Source organism: Aspergillus saccharolyticus (assembly GCF_003184585.1).
Source record: "Aspergillus saccharolyticus JOP 1030-1 unplaced genomic scaffold BP01scaffold_4, whole genome shotgun sequence".
In the NCBI taxonomy this organism is placed as follows: Eukaryota; Fungi; Ascomycota; class Eurotiomycetes; order Eurotiales; family Aspergillaceae; genus Aspergillus; species Aspergillus saccharolyticus.
The window spans coordinates 198997-222121 of record NW_020290614.1 but is presented as its reverse complement, the minus strand read 5'-3'; the positions used below and the strand labels follow the sequence as shown (position 1 = coordinate 222121).

Below are 23125 nucleotides of genomic sequence, written 5' to 3'. Positions count from 1 at the left end.
GACTCGAGTATGCTTGGTCGGTCATGGCAGCCAGTTGACGGACGTCGGTAACAATTACACAGCGGGATACCGGGGGCGTTGTAAGCGATCAGGCCCGTGGTTCGATGTGAAGCCCTCAAGAAGCCAGCGACAGGCAGCTTGCATCCGTCCATGCACTTATGCAAGCTGGTCCGGTAAGAATTCCCCGCCCAATCTACCACGACGAGAGTCCATCCACGCGCAGGCCTGCCCGCTCTTTTAGGTAGTAGAACCTTGAAGTGCTGGTGGCCGGCTTGTCTAGCAAGTCGCTCCTGAGTGACCGACGATACGACAAACCTAGTCTACCACTTGGCGTGCTATTGCCCATCTCCGCTCAAGTCATCTCGGTGTATAGCCATGATCAAAAGAACCCCCGAACCGGACCATTTATAAATCGTAAGATCGGAAAGCGAGCATCATGGACCTTGTGAAGTGTTCTGACAGACCGTGCATTGCCGTGTACCCAGAGGGCTGAAACTCAGCACATCCTACATTTGACGTTGGTCGGAGAGTACTGGTTGTCTGGCGGCCATATATGACACAAGAGACGTAGTGATGTTTCTGCCCAAGCGAGGGGGAAAATTCAGGGCCAGGTGGTTGAGGAAAGCATGGGTAAATCTTTCAGTGCAGGTGGTTTGGACCACGCCAATACACCTTAATCATCCTTTCCTCCGCTCTGGCAAGCGGGAGTAAGTCGCATGAAGATACTACTAGTACTATCATGCACACGCCCCGTTGGAGTGTCTGACAGTACGCAACCAATCGCGGAGAAAAGACCCAATGCACCAGCGATCCTTGGGTATCGGCCAGCCCAAGTCGGGTTCGCTTGGAGGGGGGAACGTAGCACCTGATTGTAAGAGACGGGGGAGCAGAGGGGGAAGGAGGTGAGAGTTCCAAGAAATAAAAGGAAAAAGGATTGGTACTTTGCTGTGTACTATCCTCTTAAGTTGGGGTACATGAAACCACCGACCTATTTGTGGGTATGTCGCTGCGTGGCCGTTGAGTCTCATGGGTGCTAGGCAGTGAGTAAGGTAACACTACCCAAGGAGCTGCAACAGGAAGGGTGCATGCATTGGAGCAGCTTCTTGCTTTGCCTTTGCTTTGCCTTTGCCTTGCCTTTGCCTTTGCCTTGCTCATTTCCTACCAATCCGAAAGAGAAATCGATAAGGGTTCTATTCTTTCGTGTGTCGTCAGAGCCACCATCACGATCCTGATATGTGCACCTTCACACATACCAGTGCAGTGCGGATGTGCCTGGCTCTTTGGTCAGAGGTCATGATCGCGACCGACGGTATCGATCGAGCTACGGGTGATGCCTGCAAGGCATGTTGATTGGTTCACGTGACTTGGATTGACTGATCGGCCATTCGAACTAATCCCAAGCGAGGTTTGTAGATCAACGCAAAATCTCAATGCTCGAGGGTTTGGAAAAAGGAAAGGAGATGTTGTGGTGCTACCTCGGAAGTAGCTTCAACTCTGGCGTGCACAGACATCGGCCACAAGCCCGGGGAAAGAGCCAATCCCCCCTGTCTTGAAGCCTCAACCCCTGGCCATGATTTATGGGCTCATAATCGGTTGTGATTTGACAAAAAGGACGAAGCGAAGGTGCCTGGCTGTTGTTACCAGGATTATATGCAGCCGTTGGGACCGGCTGCTTTTTCAAACTGGGCAAAGTACGCCGTATGTACAACTTAAAACGGGGCGAGGACGCTAATTAATCATTACGATAAACCCGACATTGCTATAACTAGGTCCATTGTTGACAGACAGCCGATTGTGCCATGAATGGTGACATGATGCCATGACCCTGCCACGCTTGCAAGGAGACTGCGTATAGTTCTAAGAGTTGTGGACAGGTAATTGAGGAACTTGACATGATGTGCACAAAATTGACTTCGATGGTGTATTTATAATGATCAAGGTACAATTTACTCACTATACAGCATGGAGTACATTCACTCTTCCTCCTCTGCATTTCGAGGGAGAATGAACACGTATCAGCGGGTGGTGCCAGTGTCGTGTATGGCACCCTTTTTCCTTTCTGTTGTCTATCCATCTTGAGTTAGACTTTTCTTCCTTTCCCTAATTCTTCGTCACCTGTTTTATTTGCCGCCCGGGATGAAGATAAGAAAAAAAGAAAAAAGAAAAAAAGCAGATGGTACCGAAGAAAAGCCTCGTGCGCATCCGGCAAAGGCAAAGACGGTTGGGAACATTTGCCTCGCCCCGAAGCAGTAGTAATCTGGCATGGAGACGGAGAGAAAGAGAGAGAGGCCGAAGGCCCGGAATCCCAAAGAATCGCAGAAGCTTCCGGCTCCACATCTTGATTTGCCTCCACCGGGGCCCGTAGCCTCGTAGTGCCTTCAAGTTCCATGGAGTTGGAGGAAATAGGGACAAAAGGGAAGAGAGATTCAGTAGTATTCAATACTTCACTATCTAGGCTAATCGGCGGATCCGCCAGAAATTAAGCAAAGGGCGACGAATACCCGGGCACGATCGCTAGTTATTTATTTAGTGATGTCCTCTTCAATCAATCACTAAAAGAAAATAAAAACTAACTATCTTCGTACTAAGGAGGAGGCACTAAGGCGGGAGGTACTCGCTGTAAGTTAGTGACTGTACACCGTACACTCCTCCTCTTCTTTCTCAGGCTGGATCAGCGCATCGCACGTCCATTAAGTAGTCAGTTTTTACCTAGTTAGTTAGTTATTATTATCGAGTGACTCAGCAGGTCATTCATACCTGCCGATTCACCCCCTCTGACCCCCCTCAAGAACCCAATTTCGCAACCACGCCCACCCCCTCCCCATTTATAAATTGACTTTGCGCTGCAGTTTCGCCGCTGCCACCGACTGATTCCGAGTCATTTATAAACTCCTCTTTCGCTGCCTCTTTATCCTTCTCCTTCACACCACCTTACCCTTCCTCTGTTTCGACCTGTTTCAACCTGCACCACCCTTTTACCCTCTCACTTCTTCCTCCTCCTCCTCCTCCTCCTCCTCCTCCTCCTTCCTCTCCTCCTCTTGCTGTTCCCGTCCCTTACTCCGGTCTCGCTCACGGTCCAGACACATCTGCCTGCTCCAGTCATCATATATAGACCGCCTCTCTTATCTACTGATCCTTATCTGTCACGCCTTGGGACAACAGCTTTCCACCACCGACAAACTACTTCCACATCACCTTCATCCTCAACGAAGGTAGTATCTTTCCCACCTCTTGAGGCCTCCTCTACTGGGTTCGATTTTGCCAGCAACCGCATCGCATCCTCCGGTCAATACCAGCGCTCCCTCACCAGCATCAACTCAAACGCCGCATACGCAAGCGCTTATCGGCTCTTCCTACTCCGGTAACTCCTCTTGACTCCGCCCCGTTCTTGCCACCCTTTCCATCATGGCGCCCCGCAAGCCTCGCTGCAATTTCAAGGAGTGCAAGGAAGCCGCCCAGCGCATCGTCGGCGACTGCAGCTTCTGTAATGGTCACTATTGCTCGAAGCACCGCATGCTGGAGGCTCACTCCTGTACCGGCCTAGAGGACTGCAAGAAGGAGTCGCATGCCCGCAATGCCGACAAGCTAAACAGCGAGCGTACCCACGTCATCAAGGGCGTATGAGGGATTGCCTGGCGCACAATTACCTCATCTAATCACATTCCTCTTCGTTCCGCTGCATCGTCATATTCCGATTAGCACGGTGTTTGTCGCTTCAGCCACACTATCGCAAGGCGGAGTTTTTCTTCTCTTTTACGTCACATTGGTTAGGGCTTTGCAGTTACTGCGCGGACAGTATCGCACCCTGACAGTTTATAAGCAAGGCCTTTGGGAGTTTGTCTATATTTGTGCTTTTATCTGTCATACTGTACGCTTGGCGTTAGACACTTCTGGAGTTGTGAATGATTATTTTTGACCTGTTATTTATCGCAGAAGGCGGCAAGTACCCCCTTCAATAGGATATCAGAAAGGTGGTCGAGAGTCGATGTTGGACATTCTATCCTGGTTTTGGTCTGCCCCTTTGAGTAGAGACAATATTCCTCAGCTGTATATTTTCTATTCTTCTTTGTTGGGATTGTACAGCCTAGCACTATAGGCAATTGTCAATAGTGGCATGGAAGGAGTATTCACTGCATTACGTAGAGTAATTCGCTCGAGGACACAAGTGATCGGCACTGGAGCATGAACGTGGGAGGTCTGGTCTTGTGCCAGCTCAGTCACGGGTAGCTCAGTCAGGTACCTAAGTCGCCTTTTCCAGCCAGTGAGCGTGCACAACGTAGCACTGATCATATCATGGCGAGCTCGGTGTTCCGTCAAGAGCTACAGTCCACTAAAGTGTTGGGATCCGGTTGTACCTTGAGATCTAGCTCAAGGTAAAGAAAGAATCAAGCAATTTGAACTTCTTTTGCTAAATCATGTGGCTGCATCATAAAGAACGAAGTGATATAGACCTTATCAACAGCAAGTGAGACCAGTTAACCGGGTCCGATTTTGGGCCTGAAAAATGACTATGTTAGTGGCGAGCGAAGGCAAGAGAGCCACCTCAACAATGGAAAGAGTTATCAAAACGTACATATCATGGTGTTCACTCAGTCGGCTGAGGTACTTGTTAAGCTCTTCCACGCGCTCTTTATGAGTTTTGACCCCTTCCCGCTTAAGGCGTTCTTGCAGCTGCGAAGTGAAAATCAGTTGGAGCCCAGCGTAGTCAACGGTTGCCTTGTTGCACCAGCAATGTGGGAAGTATACTAAAGCAATCTCTTGGATTTGAAATAGTGATCAATGGGAGCGGGAGAGAAGGAAAGAAACAAACATAAATTGTGGATGATGAGAAATGAGTATGATATTGGAGGCCAACGGGGGTCAATCGACCCAGAAAGCTTTGAGGTCAAAAACCTGGAACTTACTCTTCTTTTCTTCATCTCCTCATGCCTTCTCTCCGCCTCGGTCTTGCCGGCGGAGCCGATGTCCAGTGATGATGACGATTCTTCTCCACGACCAGCCTCATCGGGAGCACGAGACGAGTCTCTTGTCGTGGTCGTTTCATCTGGTTGTTGCTGCTCTTGCTCTTGTACTTGCGGCTGCTGCTGGTCTGCATCCCTACCTGGAGAAGCCTTTTTGTTTTCCTTTTGTTTCTTCTTTTTCTTCTTCTCTACTCGGCCATCGGCCACCTTGGAGCCTTTCAGCTTGAGTTTACCGCCTCCGCCGAGAGTGGAATACTCGTCTGCCGGCATCGGGATTGCTATGCACGGTGTGAGTGGGACTATAGCACTATAACAGGATTGTGTTCTTCTGATAGAAGACAAAACGGGGGTCTTGGAATTACCGTCAATGTGGTCGGGATGCGATCAAAATACGGGATAGATAAATCAGTTGGATAAGTAGATGGTTGTACGGTGGTGATTTTCCTTGCCGCGTTAGATTCAAGTCAGGTGATCATGCCCATTAACAGGTTTGGTTTGTTCTATCCAGTCACTATGGTCAGGAACCTTCATGCGTCCAAAATCCATATCATACTCACGGCTGTTTGTGCTATGGCCCGTCGTTCAATGTTCGTCTCGACTATGTACATGGAAATGGCCCGATTATAGTTCGCAATGTGTGCAGGCTGATAAATGGAAACAAAATCGGCCAAATTCCACCAGTGGTATTCATCATTGTTCCAAAACTATGTTCTATGCTATTTGTAGTACCTTTTGGTTACTTCATACTATTAATCTTGTGATGCTGCCTCCTTGTTGTTCCTCCTGCGGCCGTTGTTCGCCCTCAATCGTAAATCATAAATTCTAATCAAAAGGGATCGGGCGTAAGCCCGAACCTCCCCCTCTTTTCCGCATCTCGGCTCCCGCAGCAACCGTGCTGGGGACCTTGATACCGCAGCAATCGCCAAACCAGTCAAGGTGGTTTTGATGATCATGACCGTGTCCATGGTCATGTTCGTGCTCCTCGCTCTCCATGTCATCCGTAACCTCCGTCATTCCAGGCGCGGCAGGCAGCAAGCTGCCGAAAAGGAAATGCTGCATAATGGGAAGCTTGCCCAGAACTTCCTTGACAAACATCTTCTTCATTCCGCCTTCGATCTTGCTCCAATTTTTCGCCCCCGAGATATCGTCCAGCATGGGACTATGCCAGCGTAGTCCTTTCACAGTCTTCACGCTATCCACCCACCGCACCTGGTCCAAGTAGACATAATTGTCACTTTCTTCCTCGAGTACCGCCATGTTGTGGATTGACAGCGGGGTGATGTAGGGATGGGCAACGAGCTGCGAGGCGCCGAAAAGGAATGGAAGGAAATGGTAGTCATCGAGGCCCCAGACACCGTGAGAGCCAGCAGGTTCAAGATAGTATGTGGTTTGGATGTCGCGCATTAATAGCATGTAGCTCACATATACGTGGAAGACAATGGCTGGGAAGTCGGCATTCGAAAACATGTGCACTTGACGGAGGCATAGGAGCCACATCATGAAGTTCAACTCGTGACCTGATCCGTAGTCAAGTCGATCCCGCGACCCTAGAGAGTGTATAAGGTACGTAGACGCCTCCTCTATGAGTGCCGAATCTTCGAATCCGAATGTGTCTCGATGCCATGCCTCGCTCTGCCTCGCGACATCGTCGAATAGATCCCGAAAAGCGGGGTTACCGAACCGCGAGCCGCCCTGATCAAGGGAAGGGTGCTTTTCGAGGAGTGATCGTATTTGGACGACAACGGATTGTACTTTATTCAACGCGGGGGATGGCTTGCCGACATCAGTCGTTGCTCGTCCTCGTACAGAATCGGTGAGCCCGAAGATGAAGCCGAGGATCAAACTATATGTTGGAGAGGAAAGGAAGAGTTCGTGATCCGCTCGTGATAGAATTCGACGGACCGGCCGGAAATATTTGTGAGATGTGAGGTCCGGAGGATTAGGTAGAGGCGGGGTGACTGGTGCGGGCTCTTTGGAGGGTGCTGTACTTGATCTGCTCTTGCTTGCTCGAAGTTCGGAAAGCTTCTTGGACAAATCGATCTTGGGCTTAGACGCCGAGCTTGACGTGGAGATCTCTGAGGCCATAATGAGAAGGTAAGCAAGCGAGACCAAGCAGAGCTGGGTTTGGGATGATCCTGGCAAATGGTGCACTTCCCAGGGTGATAATAATCATCTGCCACCGCCCACCTACCGACGGAGGTGCGGAGTGAAAGCTGGATAATGTGGCAGAATATTACCGCCTCTTCTGATCGTTTGACAGAAGCTGACCGATGACGCTTAACCCAAAGGAAGCTTAGGCTGTGGATGAGGATCACCATGTGATCGACAAAAAGGCCAGTCGGTCCCCTATAAGCGCCAGCTATGCCACTTCAGGCTTGGGGCGCGTAATAGTACCTGCTGGAGAGCGCCGACCGAAATCGTACTTCCCCCGACAACGGGCAATGAAATGCTGGGTGAGGGGGTGAAGATGAGTTTTGCTCGATTTATTTGCTAGAGAAACAACATCTCCAAATACAAATTTCTCGTGTTTAAAACCTCACGTCGCGGTTCATTACCCGCATCACTTGTTGCAAACCCTAGGAAACTGGAGTACCTTCTGGCGTTACTACTTATCCAATCTTGGACGCCTGCTTAATTACAGCCTGCCCTAGTTTATATGAGCCCTGCGCCTTTGCGAGCACGCCATCATGGAACCCTCCGATTTGACCACACAAAGCACCAAGAATCCTGGTGCTTCTTCTCCCACAGAGCATCTTTCATCCCCGCATGCGTCTCAAAAAGAGCCACACCGCATGTCTCCTCCCAGTGCAGAGCAAGGGCCGCCCGAGAGATCTTGCAGTGGGCAAGTCCAACCAATCAATGAATGCACGCCCATTGTTTCAAATACCGATTCATCTCGCCGAAATTATCAGTCCACGGAAGGACTCAGGACTCGTGAATCCGAGTCCGTGAATAGTCAGGCCGGAATTTCCGAACGGCAATGTGCTAGAGACACTGATCAACAGCCGTCTCAGTCAGACGCGGAGGAGCCGCAGGCCTCATGGTATCGTCGTATGGCCGATAGGTACGGCAGTTTAGAGCTGGAAAATAAGGGAAGTGTTGCCCGAGATCATCTCGCCCTAGGTGCGTGTTTTCTTTGCCTTCTTCATCTTTCGGCTTCCGTCTTGTTTCAACTTTGTATACTTGCGACGTTCGCAGTCTGACGTGGTGGTAGAACGTACATTTCTGGCCTGGCTAAGAACTTCTTTGGCTTTCGCATCCATTGGAATTGCGGTGACCCAGCTGTTTCGTTTGAATAACACCGGGAATGTGACCGGCGTTGATTCTGCGTCGCAAAATTCTAATATTGATCCCGCTAGTATCGCTATAGCTTCCGCCTCTCAGCGGCTCCGCAGCATAGGCAAACCGCTAGGAACCACTTTTATCGGTGTCGCCATCCTCATTCTCTTGGTTGGCTTCCACCGCTACTTTGAAAGCCAGTACTGGATCATCAGGGGCAAGTTCCCGGCGAGCCGTGGCAGCGTTGGGTTGATTGCAATCGTCGCTGCCGCATTGATAATAGCTACTCTAGTAGTCATCCTTGCTATCTCTCCGGGCGCCGTGGAAGCCTAGCGAGAGAACGTTCTTCAGTTTCGTCATTTGAGCGTTGAGCGTGTTTCTTCTCTTCTCGTCACCTTCGATCATGTCATTTCAGCAGATGATACGGAAGTGCAAACTGGGCATATCATGCTCAACTGTTGTATATCCCTTCTGTACAAGGATCCTCGGAAACAGACAATGCGTATCATCTAGCCCTATGCTTGCTGTTCGCACTAGGTTCGAGATGTGGCTTCGGGCACTTACTTGCAGCTAGTTTTCACTAATCAAGCGCGAGCAAGCAATTCGTGATGTACATACGTAACGTCCGACAGGGGCTTGGCAGCTCTTCTAACTCCGATAAGGTACCTGGCAGAAGCAAAGTCGGCCCTATCCCCTCTGGATATGACCGATCTTTGCACGGCCCGCACAATCGGAGGGTTTGATTTGAAACTTGACCATATCGTATGTAACACCACTGCTTGGTGAAACAATAAGAGCCGCGGTTGCCAATGTAAGAGAGTAGTTTCGCATCTTAGCCGCTGTGGAACCGGTATTTCCCGACATGCCGATGGATAATTCGGCCTTATATACGGAGTAGATCTACGTCTACTCCGAGCGCTACATCTGGTCTTGCCGGAAGGAGGCGAGCGGCGGGCAAGACATCCTCAACCCGCGCAAAAGACTATAGTTATCCATAGGTAGTAAAGTTACAGTGAAGAGCTTAGTTATCTTGAGCTGTTGACTAATACAATGGTCTGCTAGATACTATATTCGACCAAGGGTTTTAGCTTTTCTTTCTTGGGGGCAAGTGTATCAGCAGAACTCCCCGTATCAGAACATCTTTAACGTATGACATGATTTTCAGGCATGCTGATATTTATAGACCTATGGTTTAGCTCTGTTACTTGTGATATGACCAGAACACTGGGATTGGTCTATGACAGCCTGACATAGCATAAGAGAAAAGATAGTTTCCGTGCACACTTGAATATCGCAAGTGACAATGGCATATCATGTGCAAAGCCTGGCCCTCTGTTCACCTTTCGTTTGGAAAAAGTTGGGTTACGGTCTCTCACAGGGGTGAATATATTTGGTAGACAGGTGGACCGATCGATGTCCAGTGTAGCTGAATCTGTGGAATGGAAATGAATTTCTGGAAGACTAGAACAAAGTCGATCGTCAGTTAACCATGGATCGACCGGTGCCGATTGTCCCAAATGTCCAAAAAGAGCCTTAAGGCCTCGGCACAAAGAACCTCAGAAAGAACTAAAACGAAAAAAGGTTACACTCCGCATTCGCTGTGGGCCGCGCTGAAAAAGACAGGTGGAGTAGATACAGAAGTCAAGAGATACACAGGAGATCAATTGACGTCGGCGGTTGTGAGACAAAGAAGTTTACCAACTAGCCCTTGCGTTCCAGCAGAAGTTAATCGCTTCCAATGTCTCTCACCCCTTCTTTGTGCCTGGCACAACGGAGAGCAGTCTCGGCAAGGCGCCCAGAGGAATTTGGCAAATGAGCTCTCGATCCCGATCGTATTGTCTCAGAGCTCAAAAAACGAGGGGAATTTATGAATCGAATCTGTCCATCTTGTGGATACACGCTGCTGACTTTGGTGGTCGATGGTTTATTCATGTTACTGACAAGGCACGCAATATGGAGTAATGCACACGCTTCAACCCGTCCTTATGCTTTACCACTAGCCAAGCCACCCTTCCTAGGTGAGTATTTGATGGCTTATTCCGGGTCGATTCCATGGAATACGCGGTCATCAATTGACGAGGGTCTTTGATCGCCCAATACAGCACTGGGCTTCTTCACGGGTTGTGGCTGATGTACTGAAGCTAGTATGAGAGTACGACTGGAAATACACTCCCTCCTCCTCCTGCGGATAGGGCCGTCTGCACAACGACGAATTGGGACTATCAGTGTCTCCCTTGCCTTTGGGCCAATGGATAAGACAAGCCCACTCCTGCAAATCCCCCTAAAGGTGCGATAAGAGGGGCAACTGCCTTGGGAAATCTGACAGACATGGCCAGCTGTCTATGATCACAACACCAGACAAAGTCTAGATTGCGAAGATTGACCTTTCACGATTCAGTCGATGTTGTTAAGAAGAATCATTGGTGATCGCTTGAGGCCATACGGAAACTCACGGTCCACTTAGAAAAGAGAACCCGTCTCAGCTCAGAAAACTATAACATTACTCATAAGTATACGGCGTCAGCCACAACATGGATCTATCGCTCAAGCAGAATTTCGAGCTGAAGATCGTGAACTAGATGACCGAGACTTTGACGCTCTTTTGTCTACTCCCGGGGTACAAGTGTTTAGTAGTTATGCACGGAACATCTTCCTAAGCGACGGGCGGCAACGTTGGCAAGAAACATGGTATGATCGGCCGAAATGGCTAAAAGCAAGTCATAATGGTATAATCCTGTCTAGCATAGGGCGCCAAAGCATGGCATCAATCCTGGGCCACTTACTCCGTACTTACGGTTACTCCGGAGTAGAAACCTTGATATTTCCTGCCCAGTCCCAGAAGAGGGATAGCAAGTTTAGTAGCCAATGATAAGCATGACGTGTGCCTCCATGCCTGGCGAGACATAGTGCGCAGCAGGTGATAGTTTGGTAAGAATTGCGATAAGACCACAGGGATGGAGGAAGCTTATTGGTAGTGACCAAGGGTTCACTTTACTTAGGACAATGTACAGTACTAAAGCGACAGTGCTCAGCAACGATTGCGCAAGCCTAGTTTGTTCAACAGTAAGGTAAATAGGTTGACGCCGCGAGGGCAGAAGCCTGCGGGTTAATGAGACGGCATTGAGAGGACAACAAGTGCAGCAGATCCCTTTGAAGATGGGGGAACGACGCTGATAGTGTCAAGGATCTATTCTTGGTTGTCCTTCTTGAGGGTTTCCCATATATCCAGGCGGGTGTTTCATACCTCCGACTCCTTCTTCCCCTGGTCAGAGGTCAAGACGTGTCAACGTTTTAGCAGGGATCACCTGTTGACAATAATCTGCATTGGCGGGCAAGCCTGGAGGATGGGGGAGACACACACACACACACACACACACACAGAGTGTGGCGTACAGTCACACACCCTCACAAGGAGAAAAGTCTCCAGAACGCTAATTAAACCAGTGCCGGATACGGTTAGAGCTGAGCGTCTAGTGGTGGCGTTCGGCCTTCCTCCACCGAGACAAGCGAGATTTCAGTCCCCTGTCTACCACTGCTGATTGGAAGTCCGGCTCAGGTACGGGCGGGTTAGTGAATCCGCTGATGCCTGGAGGGAACTCGTCGCCCGGAACAATATTATTAGGGATTGATCAACAAACAGCGTCAGCAATATTCGAAGAAAAATGAATTGCATTGAAACAATAGCCATATATTACTCCTCCAATTGACCATTCACTTGCAGGAAGATCAAATAGAACTGTTTCGCAGTTATGAGCATGGTCATCTCGTACCACAGTACTCTTATTACTGCCTCCACAATTCATAGTATATTAATCATGCTCATGCCAGAACCCTGATTATCAGTTGTGTTGGGTGTTGTGGGGACTGGTGTCTTGCCTTCCTAAGTTTCCTTGTGGTGTTCGCCAGCTAACTGCACACCAATAGGATGAGACTTTTGTCTCAACCAAGGATGGCTCATCGTACTCGGATGGCGACAAAATGGTCGTGACGTCGTTCATCTGGTTCGATACGGGTGACTTTTAGTGATTTATAGTCTTATACGGTACTCGGGTCTTCCGGCCGGCTCGACCTGGTGAGGATCTAGAATGGACCTTTCAAGAGGGAAACCGTAGACATGCCCAAGAGAGGAGGAGAATAAGGGAGCCTGCAGGCTAGTAACGTAGTGTATTGGACCGAGGATGGTGGATCTTGGTAAATTTATCTACAAGCTAGATGGAGAACGCATCCATCCGCCAACTCCGCAGTGGGAGAGGCGTGCAATTTCCCCATATCATCGCTGGCTGGAATTAGTGATTTTAAGACAGCAACTTAATTTAGTAGTCCTCACTAGTAAGGTACAGGCACTGACCGGTGTCAGTCTTTTGCACCAAGGCTAGGTAATAATGAGTAAAGAGCGATTAGGTACCCTTCAAACTTCATACGAGGTCCGTTCTTTACCGGGCGTGCTGATGGGGTTCGTTCCATCAGTTCGCCATGACTGCCAGGAAGGCGGGCGATCGGATGGCCCTGAGGTAAGTAACTTAGTGCTCCGTAGTGGTAAATGGTAATACCACCTGTACCAGTCGGTACGGGTGCGGCCCCTCCGGGTGACCACTAGCCAATCAACCCCTGCCGCCCGCCTCCATACGTCGTCGTCCGTCTCCTCCCTCCGTCTCTCTGAGAGAGTCTCTCTCCACCACCAAGCCTTTTGCTGCACTTCAGCCTTTCCTCTCCTTCCTCCAACTTCATTTTCCCTCTTTCTTCTTAGGTTGATCCTCTTCTTTACCTCTTCCTCTTCCTCCTACACACACACGCTCTCTCTTTCTCTCTCCATTCTTCTCCTCCTAACCACCTCCTCCTTCGCTTTCTATCCTCGCCCGCTACAACCTCTTTCTATCCATCTTCACTAATCTCCCTTCGTTTGTCTCTTCATCTGCCGACTCTTCCGCTTATCCTCGTTCGTGGCCCGCTCCCGTGGCCGTCCGCTCCTTACCATCGTTACAATCTCTCTCGCCGCCTGTACGCTTTCCAGATTCGTGTCATACCCGACCCCTTCGGTGCGGATTTCTTCCTGAGGAGAATCTGCTTGGTTTTGGTTTGACTCGAGTTAGTCCGGGGGAGCCCTGCCGCCATTCGATTCTTTTCTCTGTCTTCGACTCTTAGTCTTCGCCTGTTCTCTCATTGCGAAGTCGTCTTATACTAGCAGCTCATTCTCCGATATTAAATTATTGGATGTGTGGTTCACTAGGGGTTTCAATGGTCTCGATGCGCAGATAAAGACCTCCAGACAAAGTCACATCGGTCTGGAGGTCCCGTACTTTTGGGCTATATCAACCGTGCTCATTCGCAATTTACGGGGTCGACCAAGTATCTCTAGCAACGTCCAATCACTGCACAGTGTCACTAATCGACCATGGCTTCGATTTCTCTTCCTCCGCAACATCCCATCACTCCGGCATTCGCAGATTATCTTCGACCGCTCGATCGCTCACCTGGCGGTCCCAGCCGCCGCAACCTGACCATGTCCGCTCCGCTTCCAAACCCACCTTTTGTATTCCCTGCACGGGGTCCTGACGACACGACGCCTGAGGCTTCAGCGACTACACGCGGAACACCTCCGCCGCTTCCGGCCTTTTCGTTCAATCCAGGGTCCAACCACTCTGCACAGCCTTCGATGCCAAATATTCCTATAAATAGGCCGGGTGGTCATCGGCGACGGTGCAGCGAATTCGTTGGCGGAGATCGCTTAGCCATTCCTGCGACCGTAGAGGCTATTCAAGGCAACGATGAAAGTTCGGGCTCATTTTCTGCGAAACTTCCTGCTCCAGGACCCGGTTTCGGCGCGGGCAGTCAAGCAAAGCGGCGTCATGCCCATCGACGCTCAGCTGCGGTTTCGAGTGTGGATCTTACGGCAATCTCGAATGCACTAGACCTGAAGCCTAGTATCGAAAGTGCCCCATGTATGCCAGCAGATCTGGCACAAGAACGAAACTCTTCAGATGAACCTGCACGACCCGTATCACAATCAGCTGCCTTCATTTATCGGCAGTCACCGCCAGTGTCTCCTCGAATCGTTGTTGACACTGAGCCCGCGACTCCCGCCGAGCCACATAATGACACCACTATCGTACCACCTGGCTACTCTTCCCCTGAACAGTCGCCTAAATTTCTTGCGCCCGCAAGCTTATCGAATCCAGTCTTTTCCACTCGAGATAGTGAAACCGTCGAGATGAGTTCAGCAGCTGAGCTCAAGCTTTTCTTAAAGGAAAAGCCCAAGACTAGGCCCAGGACTGCCGACGCCTCTTTGATGCTCGATCAGAATTTGGTCTCAGGTATGGAGGATGTCTCATCTTTGAAGCGACCGCTTTCTGCTGCGGGACATTCACGGAACCGTAAAAGTTTCTCCTCAGGCATTCTTGATCATTTTGCGGGCTCGTCAAGGCGTTCTTCCTCGTCCAGCAATACTGAGAGCACTTCGGATACATCTGAGCATGATGCCCGTTTGTCTTCGGAGTCTTCACATGTGCATAAGAGACTATCCAAAGCCAAAAAGCGCCAGAAAAAAGTGCGCTCTTGGGCAGGTGCCATCTTGACTAGGGGCAAGGCCAAACGCCATGCCAAGAAGGACATATGTGAAGAAGTCCAGCCTTCTGTCCCTGCCCCTGTGATTACACGGACCAATTCCGACCTTGGCTCTGGACTAGACGTGGATTTCGATGACGACAACATGGTTGTTATTCGCACGCCTACTAACCCAGCTTCTCCAAACGCTCGTCGCCTCGCATCTGAGGAATCAGATATACCATCCTTGGAGCATTCTTGGAAGCCAAGGAGCTTTTATGAGCAAACCTCCCAGAACGATGCTCTGAGCCCAGTAATTGACTTGGACGCAGCGTTGGGGCCTTTTAATACCCCAGACATGCATTCAGGCCGCGTCGCGGAAAGTGGTTTCTCGGCAGCTACTAAGCGCATGTACAGCGGCGGAAGGCGAGGTGAATTCGTCGGCCCAGAGATGCGTTATCATCGCCGTGCTGAGAGTGCTCCTGAGATGCCACCCTTCGACCGCAGTTTCTTGGGAAGTAATCGATTCGTGACCAGTTCGACACTGGAAAATCCAGATGTGCTTTATGAAGAAGAAGAAGATGCCTTCCTTGCCGCTACAAGCGAATCACCAGCCGAAAGTAATGAGCGACCGCTCTCACATGTCCTCATGCCCACTTCGTGCGATGATGATAGTAGATCCGAGGAGAGCAAAAGCAGCTCCCACACCCTGACGACTTATTCTGCGGTTGAGGAGCTCCATAACGAACCTCATACTGGTCTTGGTATCCAGGAAACTGAGTCTACTGAGTCTAAAGTCTCGACCTCGGGCGCTGCTCCCTCCATTCACGAGACCCTCAAACCCAACAGTGAATCAAGCCCCATTCACCAGTTACAAAACGCGGGCAATCCCTTCTCTAATACACTGAGCAACGTCATGGACGTCAGCGAGCAAGAAACATGGCAGCATCGCATGCACGTTCCTTCGAGTCCTGACGTCTCACCTCGGTTCATGGCTGCTGATCATCGACCTGGTACCTCCCCGATGGAGCTCACATATAATATCCCTCCATTTTCTCTCCAGGGAGGCACATCTCTGTCTAATTCCTCTTTTCCGTCCCCCGACTTCACTGGCTGCTCATCAGATGCCCCACGGTCGATAACCACTCCGTCAACAAGTGACCGAAAATTCTCGAACCCTTCATACAATACGTCAATGGACCTTCCACAGACGTCAGTTGAGGATGTGCCCTCTCTTACCAGCAGTGCATCCACCACGACGAATACACCTCACAGGTTCTCTGGGACATTCTTCGGGCGTCCTCGGCTGTCTTCAGACCGTTCTGCATCTTTCTCTGCGGTTGTGCGCCGTCGCACCAGCCGGGCCAACAGCTATAAGAGGTCTAGTCTCGCTAGTCTTTCCAAATTGGTCGTTGGTTCTCAGGGAGAAAAAAGCAAACTCAGTCACGAAGAGAAGCCACCCGAAGATGAACCTGAAAAATCCAAGAAAAAAGCTCACCGGATCAGTCGTTTGATGCACTTCTGGAGAACCAAGGATAAAGAGAAGTCGTCCCAACACGGGGTTCAAACAGAGCGACAATTATGAAACATGCCCATTTTTGTGACAAATATTGACACATGTACATATTCGACCTCATGATTCGTTTCTCAATGGTCTTTGCAAGATCTCTTACCTCTTCATTACATCTTTTTTCTCTCTTCGCATTTTCTTTTTCCATCAAGTCTCCCCTCACTGTGTTGGGGGTAGCTGACGAATTTTCTTTTGATTGGCATGTGATTGCAAGCGCCAGAGTATGAAGCTCTATCCTTTATTTTTGATTACTCATGTCTCTCGTTTCTGGCTTGTTTCGAGCTGTGAGCCAATTATGTCAATTCCGCTCACTGTCTTGCCGGCCTTACTATTTTTTTCGTTAATGCCTTTTTTCGATTCCCCTTCTTTTCTGTCTCCATCCTCCTTCTCAGTCGGAAGGATGGGTGTTTTCGCTGCTCTTTTTCTCCCATGGGACGTTTGGTGTATTTTCCTTTCCTTCTCTTCTTGGCATACTTGAGAGAGAAGGGAACAATCTGATACTTCTTGGCTGATTGAAGCTGGTGGTTACTGTCAAATCCACGGAGCGGAGGCCTTTTCATTACGGATTTAGCATGAAGTCTAAATATCATACCAAAAGAGCCGCTTACGGCCGCAATGAATGTACTGTACTTTCTGCAGCTCTATGTCAATGAAACCTTCAGCCATTCGGCTTCCTTGTGATAAGTTGTATTATGAATTTCGTGTTTGTCCCCTGGACTCTTGGAAGAGGTATGCGCCACCCTCGTCCAGGATGAGAGCTTGAGTCTGTAGATACAGTAAGTCTGTAACCACAGTCTCGGAGCCCCACACGCCGGCACATCCCCTCCAGAAAACTCAGTTTTACAGCAGCCGTCAATGTCAGCACCTGAGGATCGAATATTATATGAAGTTCTGATCTATATTTTATGTATCCACTGGACCGCTAGAAAGTATGGTGTCCTCCCGACAAGGCCCCTCGAAGAAATCCGCGAAGGCCCCTCACGGTCGCGCGAGCAGCAAAAGTGATCAAAAAAAACCTCCGCGGAGTAGTGCTTGTACTCAGGGCAAGCAACGGCCGCAAGATCATTTGTTGGTCGAAAACTGGCTCGATAGCTCCGCTACCATTCCATTGACTCTACAGCAGCTGCTGCTAAATGTTTTCAAATCTGCCCTACTCACTTACAGAGTACCCAGTTGTCGAGCCGGTGAAAGCGACGTGGCTGGTGGGACTAGTGCGGCAGCTCATGCTCCCGAGTCAACCGAGCAGCCTCAGTTGGACATCAAAGGCCTCATTCAAACCATAAAGTCTCACCTCTACAACCGGGACTTCAACTCGGCCTTTACGGATGCCGATGAGGATCTGCTGCGGGCGTACGCCTTGCGATGGAGCTCCTCGCGAGCGTTGGGCTACGCAGGGATCTTCAGGGCCTTGTGGGCAATCCTGCTGAAGCCGAATTCCCAGGCTATGGCTTCAGCCAACGATGGCGTAGACAGCCATGTGGTATGTATCGGTGGTGGCGCAGGAGCTGAGATTGTTGCCCTTGCGGCTGCCTGGAGAGACTGGACTGATGCCGCTGACGGCAGTAAAGAGCAGCCAGCCGATGAAGAGCAGGCGACCCTCTCCGCTGCCGTAGGTGGTCTATCAGTGCATGACGAGCACGGGACGGATGCACAGTCGGCTGCTCCCACGGTCGAGAAGCTGTCAACAACTGATGGACAGTCGGCGTCGGAGCGGCGTCACCCACGGCTGTCCGTCACAGCCATCGATATCGCCGACTGGTCAAGCATCGTGGGTCGATTAGTGTCCACAATCCGGTCGCCCGCAGTCGCAGGATCCAACTCTCATCCGGCTCCATTGTGTGGGGATGCGGGACTGTTGAGCCCGGACGGGCAGCCAAGTGACAAGGGCCTCGACTTCCAGGTCGGGTTTCAGAGGCTGGATGTTCTTTCAGCCTCCGAGGACGAGCTGCGGAGGCTGCTACATCCTCGCGAGCAGAATCACAACGCCTCCACTGTCTTGGTTACTCTCATGTTCACGCTTAACGAGCTTTTCTCGACATCCATGGCCAAGGCAACGGGCTTTCTGTTGCGCTTGACAGATCTGTTACAGCCGGGTGCTGTGCTTCTCGTTGTAGACAGTCCGGGGAGTTATTCCACGCTGAAACTAGGAAAGAGCAGCTCCACAGCGACTGGGGCTTCGGCGAATCCGTCGGAAAGGCAATATCCGATGAAATTCCTTCTTGATCATGCGTTACTCACAGTTGCAGCCGGTAAATGGGACCGGCTGTTCTCGCAGGACTCGCGCTGGTGGCGGAGAGATGCGGCGCGGCTGCGGTATGGCGTTGGTGAAGGAGCTGGCCTCGAGGATATGCGGTTTCAGATTCATATCTACCGCAGGTCAGCGGATTAAGCTCTGTGCGGCTTCAAAGTACTGCATTGCAGGCCGCTGACTCATTTTTGTTCTTGGTTACATCGTTTGGATTATTATCATTTTCTGCTCGGTCTGGCACCGTTTCCTATAATTGATACTGAAGGATTACAAGATAGTTCATTGGGACGGACATGGCCCCACAAGGCGGGCGAAGGAGAGATATCAAGAGCGAAGAATGAGTATGTTATTGCTACAGTCGATAGAAGGGTGTATGTCAAAAGGAAGAGAGGAAGGGAAAACCAAACAACATCAGTTCGCCAGGGAGATCATGCACGCCCGAGGTCCATCCAGGTAAAGGAAACGGAATAACAAATTAATAAAAACTACATGACGATTCCACTTCAGTTTCTCAAGCCTAGCAGAAGGCTTGTGCTTTTGCCACCTTCCTTGCCGTCGTTGCCGGGGAGGTATGTAACGTTAGGGTTGCTGGCCAGTGTATTGGCAATCTCCTTGCTAGCCTCAATACGACGGATCTCGATCAGCCCGCTGCCGGCCTTGGCGACGGCCTTGCTGATGATGTCGGCACTCTCAGCTTCACCCTCAGCTCGGATAACGTTGGCCTGGCGCTCCTGCTCAGCTCTCTCGACGATGAACCGAGCCCGTTCAGCATCCTGCTGGGCGATCTGCTTCTGCTCGACAGCGCGCGTGAATTCCTTGCCGAAAGTCATGTGGGTGATGGAGACATCTTCAAGAGCGATGTTGAACTGTGCTGCACGCTTCATCAGGTCCGTGCGGATGCGGTTGGAGACGGCCTCGCGCTGGGTGATCAGCTCAGCGGCATCGAATTGGGCCACGATGGCCTTGAGAACTTCGTTTCCGATAGAGGGCAGCACACGCTCATCGTAATCGGTACCGTATGACTAAAGAGGAAGCAGGACAGGGTCAGAAGGGCATTGGAGGAGGGGGATGGGGGCAACTCAGGGTTTAGGGAACGCACCTGGTAAATCACCGGCAGCTTCGGGACATCAGGACGGTGCAGAACACGCAGGGTCAAGCTGACCATCTGCAAGTCCTTACTTCCGGTTGTGGTAGAGATATGACGGGGCTTGGTGCGGACATCGTAAATGATGGCCTTCTGCAACCAGGGAATGAGGAAGTGTGTGCCTTCATTCACGACCTTCTCCTGCACACCGGACAATCGGTCGAAGATGACGGCGCGAGTACCGCCACGGACATCGTAGATGGATTCACCGAGAAGCCAGAACCCCAAGAAGGGAGCTCCATACTGGAATAAAAGGCGGTTGGACATAGTGATTGCTGGCTGTATCTGGAGGGGGAAAAGAGGAGGGGAAGGAATGAAGCTCTAATTCGACGAGTATCAATTCCCGCTCACTGGATGGAGATGATGTCGCGGGAGGCTTTTCGCGGACTGTCCTGATTGGGACTAGTGCTGGGCGGTCATTCAACTTCGACCTTCGCCCGTTCCGGTCCGAAGCCAACGTCGACTTTCTTCCTTCTGTCTGCCCTGTCTCTGCCTATCCCTTCTACACCGCGTTCCATATTCTTGAACCTCGTCGCAAGCATCTACAATGGGTGGCCACCTTGATCCTAAGAACGGAGTGTGAGTTCTCCCTTATCGTTGGCACTTGCACCGTAATCCCTAGCTTTTCCGGGGTCGGCTATCGTGCGGCCTTGTCTTCCACTTCTCGAGCCGTACTTCGCCCGACTACATGAACTACGAAAGAAGACATCTCAGGAATAACGGCTAACATCTGTCGATATAGTTTCCTCGGCACCTGGGGTGACCTCGGTATGTCCTTAGAATCTTTGCCCCGAGCCTATTGCTGGAGAGAGTCCTAGGCGGGAACAAGTTTCGATTGAGAGCATGGCATGCATTATTCGCGGATGATCATGCTCCAATTGACTGGGTTGTTCTTAAAGATGACGCACACAAGCAATGTCTTTCCGACAAGCCGACCAGGGTGGTTAACCTTTATTCAATTTATAGGCTGCCCTACTCCCCAGCGTATCACTTCCTACTCCATTTCTCCTAACCGCCAGCGCCCTCTCGCTGGTGCTGCCCACGCCGCTATCTTCAACACTTTCCGCAGATTCCGTCACCAGATCCTCTATGTCGCTCCTCCCTTCATTGCCGCCTATGCCATTATGAACTGGGCTATTGAGCGGTATGCTTTGCCACCACCTTCGAACGCGCAACTTCCATCTCGCGCACTCCGTTGTTGCGATTCCTTGACTACAAGCTAACGCCGATATCTCCTTCTTAGCAACGAGTACCTCAACTCCAAGCCTGGTCGCCTTCTTGAGGGTGGTGATGAGTAAATGTAACGTGCGATACCAAGGGATCATCCCAATGGGGAAGAACGAAGTCCAGGAGGTGCAGGAATTTGTTTGGTGATTGCGCTGTACAGTAACTAGAGGCAATCGATTACGTTGCATGTTTTGCTTTGCTTAGTTCCAGCGGGGTTTGTATCTGTAATGGATGCACTCGAATAGGTCGGATGCAATCCTGACCCAAGGCAATCTTGACTAATCGTAGCGTCTACCAATCAATGCTCTGCGTCAATTGACTACTTCACCTCACTGATAATACTTTTGAGTGACCTACTGTCTTACATGCCTATTAAGAACTACAAAGAGTTGGATCTCGGTCGCTTTGGCCCTGGGCGGCTGCTGCCCAAGTGCCTAAAGGGCATGACTTGTTTTCTGTTCTCCAGCGCACAGGCCTGACAGTCAATGTTCGCGAAGCGAGTTTATCAGACCCTTCACTAGTGATTTTAACAGAAGCTAACCGTGGAATGTTTGTTCTTTATCTCCCTTGAGTCTCTTCTGCTCCGACTAAGCTGTTAAACGAGGAATAGTGACTGAAAAAAAAAAACGAAAATACCAGAACGGGACATTAGAGAGAGAAAAAAATGCCTTCTAGGATACAGCGGATGGGTAGTAGATACCGTAGATTACGACCGGTACGTACTAGTTGATGTAAGGTTTAGTAAAGGCACTAAATGTTGACTTGACATCGACTCGGACTGTAGTTACAGTTTTTTTCTTTCCTGACTGGATTTGGAAAACACCCCACTCCGCATGCGCTCGTCTTTCCTGTCTTTCTGCTGTCCCTCTTCTTCTTCCTCTTCTCTTCTTCTTCGACTCTCTTCACTCTCTCCTCCACTTCCTCCTCGCCGTCCTTCTCTCATTTCTTATTGGCATCTTTCGTGTGCTCCTCAATCCATCACAATGAGCGACATCACTCACCCCACTATCAAGGGCAAGTTCTTTTCGCACCATCAACAACCCCTCCATCGTTGTACCAGCTACCCCACCTTGCCTGTGGTTGACCTTCGCCAATATGGTCTTTGAATCTTCCTTGAAAGGCCAGGCATTGTTGAGGCTAACTTGACAATGGGAACAAATATCCAATCACCTTTTCAGTGAACATATAGTGACTAGAGTTACCCCTCATCGCTAACTTATCGCATTTTGCAGATGGCTGGTTCTCCGAGCAGTCTAACATGTGGCCTGGTCAGGCTATGAACCTCAAGGTCAACCAGATCCTTCACCACGAGAAATCCAAGTACCAGGATGTTCTCGTCTTCGAGAGCAGCGACTACGGCACTGTCCTCGTCCTTGACAACGTTATCCAGTGCACCGAGCGCGATGAATTCTCGTACGTTGGGCCTCTCTTTCCTTTTTCTATCCTACTTTCACATTATCCTGCCCCTCTGTGTCACCTTGCATTCCACTCAAAGCAGACTATCTCGGAACTGACCTAATTGGATTATAGCTACCAGGAGATGATCACCCACCTGGCCATGAACTCGCACCCCAACCCCAAGAAGGTCCTTGTTATTGGCGGTGGTGACGGCGGTGTCCTCCGTGAGGTCGTCAAGCACGAGACTGTCGAGGAGGCCATTCTGTGCGACATTGATGAGGTACACACAGCCAATACAATCCCGGATCTATGTTCCAATATAAGTGAAGGACGTCAAGCTCATGTATTCTAGGCCGTCATCCGTGTCTCCAAGAAGTATCTTCCTGGCATGAGCATCGGCTTCCAGCACCCCAACGTCAAGGTCCACGTTGGCGATGGTTTCGAGTTTCTCAAGCAGCGCCAGAACGAGTTCGACGTCATCATCACCGACAGCTCCGACCCCGAGGGCCCCGCTGAGAGTCTCTTCCAGAAGCCTTACTTCGAGCTCTTGCGCGATGCGCTGCGCGAGGGAGGTGTCATCACCACACAAGGTTGTTCGTCGCCTTTACTTTGTTCTCATCAGCCCATACTCACATGCACGACTCCATTCTTCCCTGTGCCCCTCTATTATTTGCTCTTTTGCTTCTTCTTCTTCTTTTTCTCTTCTCTCTTCTCCTTCTCCTTCTCCTTCAATTTATCCTTTTTCCTCTTCCACCCTC

General features: G+C 50.4%; 9 protein-coding genes across 9 annotated transcripts in view; 6 read left to right on the top strand and 3 right to left on the bottom strand.

Moving 5' to 3' along the window:
- Positions 1 to 3405: 3405 nt before the first annotated feature.
- Positions 3406 to 3624, top strand: BP01DRAFT_371347 (AN1-type zinc finger protein; the record flags this gene model as incomplete). Its single annotated transcript, XM_025576663.1, has 1 exon — positions 3406 to 3624. One exon carries the CDS (start codon positions 3406 to 3408, stop codon positions 3622 to 3624), a length of 219 nt encoding a protein of 72 aa, XP_025434362.1.
- Positions 3625 to 4382: 758 nt separating this feature from the next.
- BP01DRAFT_146619 (DUF1754-domain-containing protein) lies at positions 4383 to 5389 on the bottom strand. The gene is made up of 4 exons (XM_025570593.1): positions 5324 to 5389; positions 4905 to 5239; positions 4574 to 4671; positions 4383 to 4497 (listed from the first exon to the last, which is right to left on the bottom strand). Exons 2-4 carry the CDS (start codon positions 5229 to 5231, stop codon positions 4476 to 4478), a joined length of 447 nt encoding a protein of 148 aa, XP_025434361.1. The 5' UTR covers positions 5232 to 5239; positions 5324 to 5389; the 3' UTR covers positions 4383 to 4475.
- Positions 5390 to 5654: 265 nt separating this feature from the next.
- Positions 5655 to 7144, bottom strand: BP01DRAFT_353520 (serine/threonine-protein phosphatase 2A activator). The gene has a single exon (XM_025574206.1). The coding sequence runs from the start codon at positions 7044 to 7046 to the stop codon at positions 5784 to 5786; it is 1263 nt and encodes a 420-aa protein (XP_025434360.1). The 5' UTR covers positions 7047 to 7144; the 3' UTR covers positions 5655 to 5783.
- A 219-nt stretch (positions 7145 to 7363) lies between these two features.
- Positions 7364 to 8996, top strand: BP01DRAFT_420876 (uncharacterized protein). Its single transcript, XM_025579486.1, has 2 exons — positions 7364 to 8084; positions 8176 to 8996. Exons 1-2 carry the CDS (start codon positions 7649 to 7651, stop codon positions 8571 to 8573), a joined length of 834 nt encoding a protein of 277 aa, XP_025434359.1. The 5' UTR covers positions 7364 to 7648; the 3' UTR covers positions 8574 to 8996.
- Positions 8997 to 13632: 4636 nt separating this feature from the next.
- Positions 13633 to 16365, top strand: BP01DRAFT_289017 (putative cell wall proline rich protein; the record flags this gene model as incomplete). Its single annotated transcript, XM_025571563.1, has 2 exons — positions 13633 to 14068; positions 14189 to 16365. The coding sequence occupies 2 exons, from the start codon at positions 13633 to 13635 to the stop codon at positions 16363 to 16365; spliced, it is 2613 nt and encodes an 870-aa protein (XP_025434358.1).
- A 675-nt stretch (positions 16366 to 17040) lies between these two features.
- On the top strand, positions 17041 to 18927 carry BP01DRAFT_146569 (25S rRNA (uracil2843-N3)-methyltransferase). Its single transcript, XM_025570592.1, has one exon. It carries the CDS (start codon positions 17282 to 17284, stop codon positions 18737 to 18739), a length of 1458 nt encoding a protein of 485 aa, XP_025434357.1. The 5' UTR covers positions 17041 to 17281; the 3' UTR covers positions 18740 to 18927.
- phb1 (prohibitin subunit PHB1) lies at positions 18824 to 20088 on the bottom strand. The gene is made up of 2 exons (XM_025579485.1): positions 19698 to 20088; positions 18824 to 19620 (listed from the first exon to the last, which is right to left on the bottom strand). Exons 1-2 carry the CDS (start codon positions 20007 to 20009, stop codon positions 19102 to 19104), a joined length of 831 nt encoding a protein of 276 aa, XP_025434356.1. The 5' UTR covers positions 20010 to 20088; the 3' UTR covers positions 18824 to 19101.
- A 146-nt stretch (positions 20089 to 20234) lies between these two features.
- BP01DRAFT_353517 (ubiquinol--cytochrome-c reductase subunit 8) lies at positions 20235 to 21074 on the top strand (the record flags this gene model as incomplete). Its single annotated transcript, XM_025574205.1, has 2 exons — positions 20235 to 20886; positions 20986 to 21074. Coding segments are annotated over exons 1-2 (296 nt in total), but the record flags the coding sequence as incomplete, so codon positions are not given.
- Positions 21075 to 21952: 878 nt separating this feature from the next.
- The window catches only part of BP01DRAFT_371341 (spermidine synthase), a gene marked incomplete at both ends in the record, with an annotated part of 1677 nt that continues 504 nt past the window's right edge, over positions 21953 to 23125 (top strand). Inside the window, 4 exons of the mRNA XM_025576662.1 lie at positions 21953 to 21983; positions 22202 to 22382; positions 22500 to 22647; positions 22720 to 22960. Of these exons, the coding sequence (XP_025434354.1) occupies positions 21953 to 21983; positions 22202 to 22382; positions 22500 to 22647; positions 22720 to 22960 (601 nt within the window). The remainder of the gene's footprint in view (positions 21984 to 22201; positions 22383 to 22499; positions 22648 to 22719; positions 22961 to 23125) is intronic.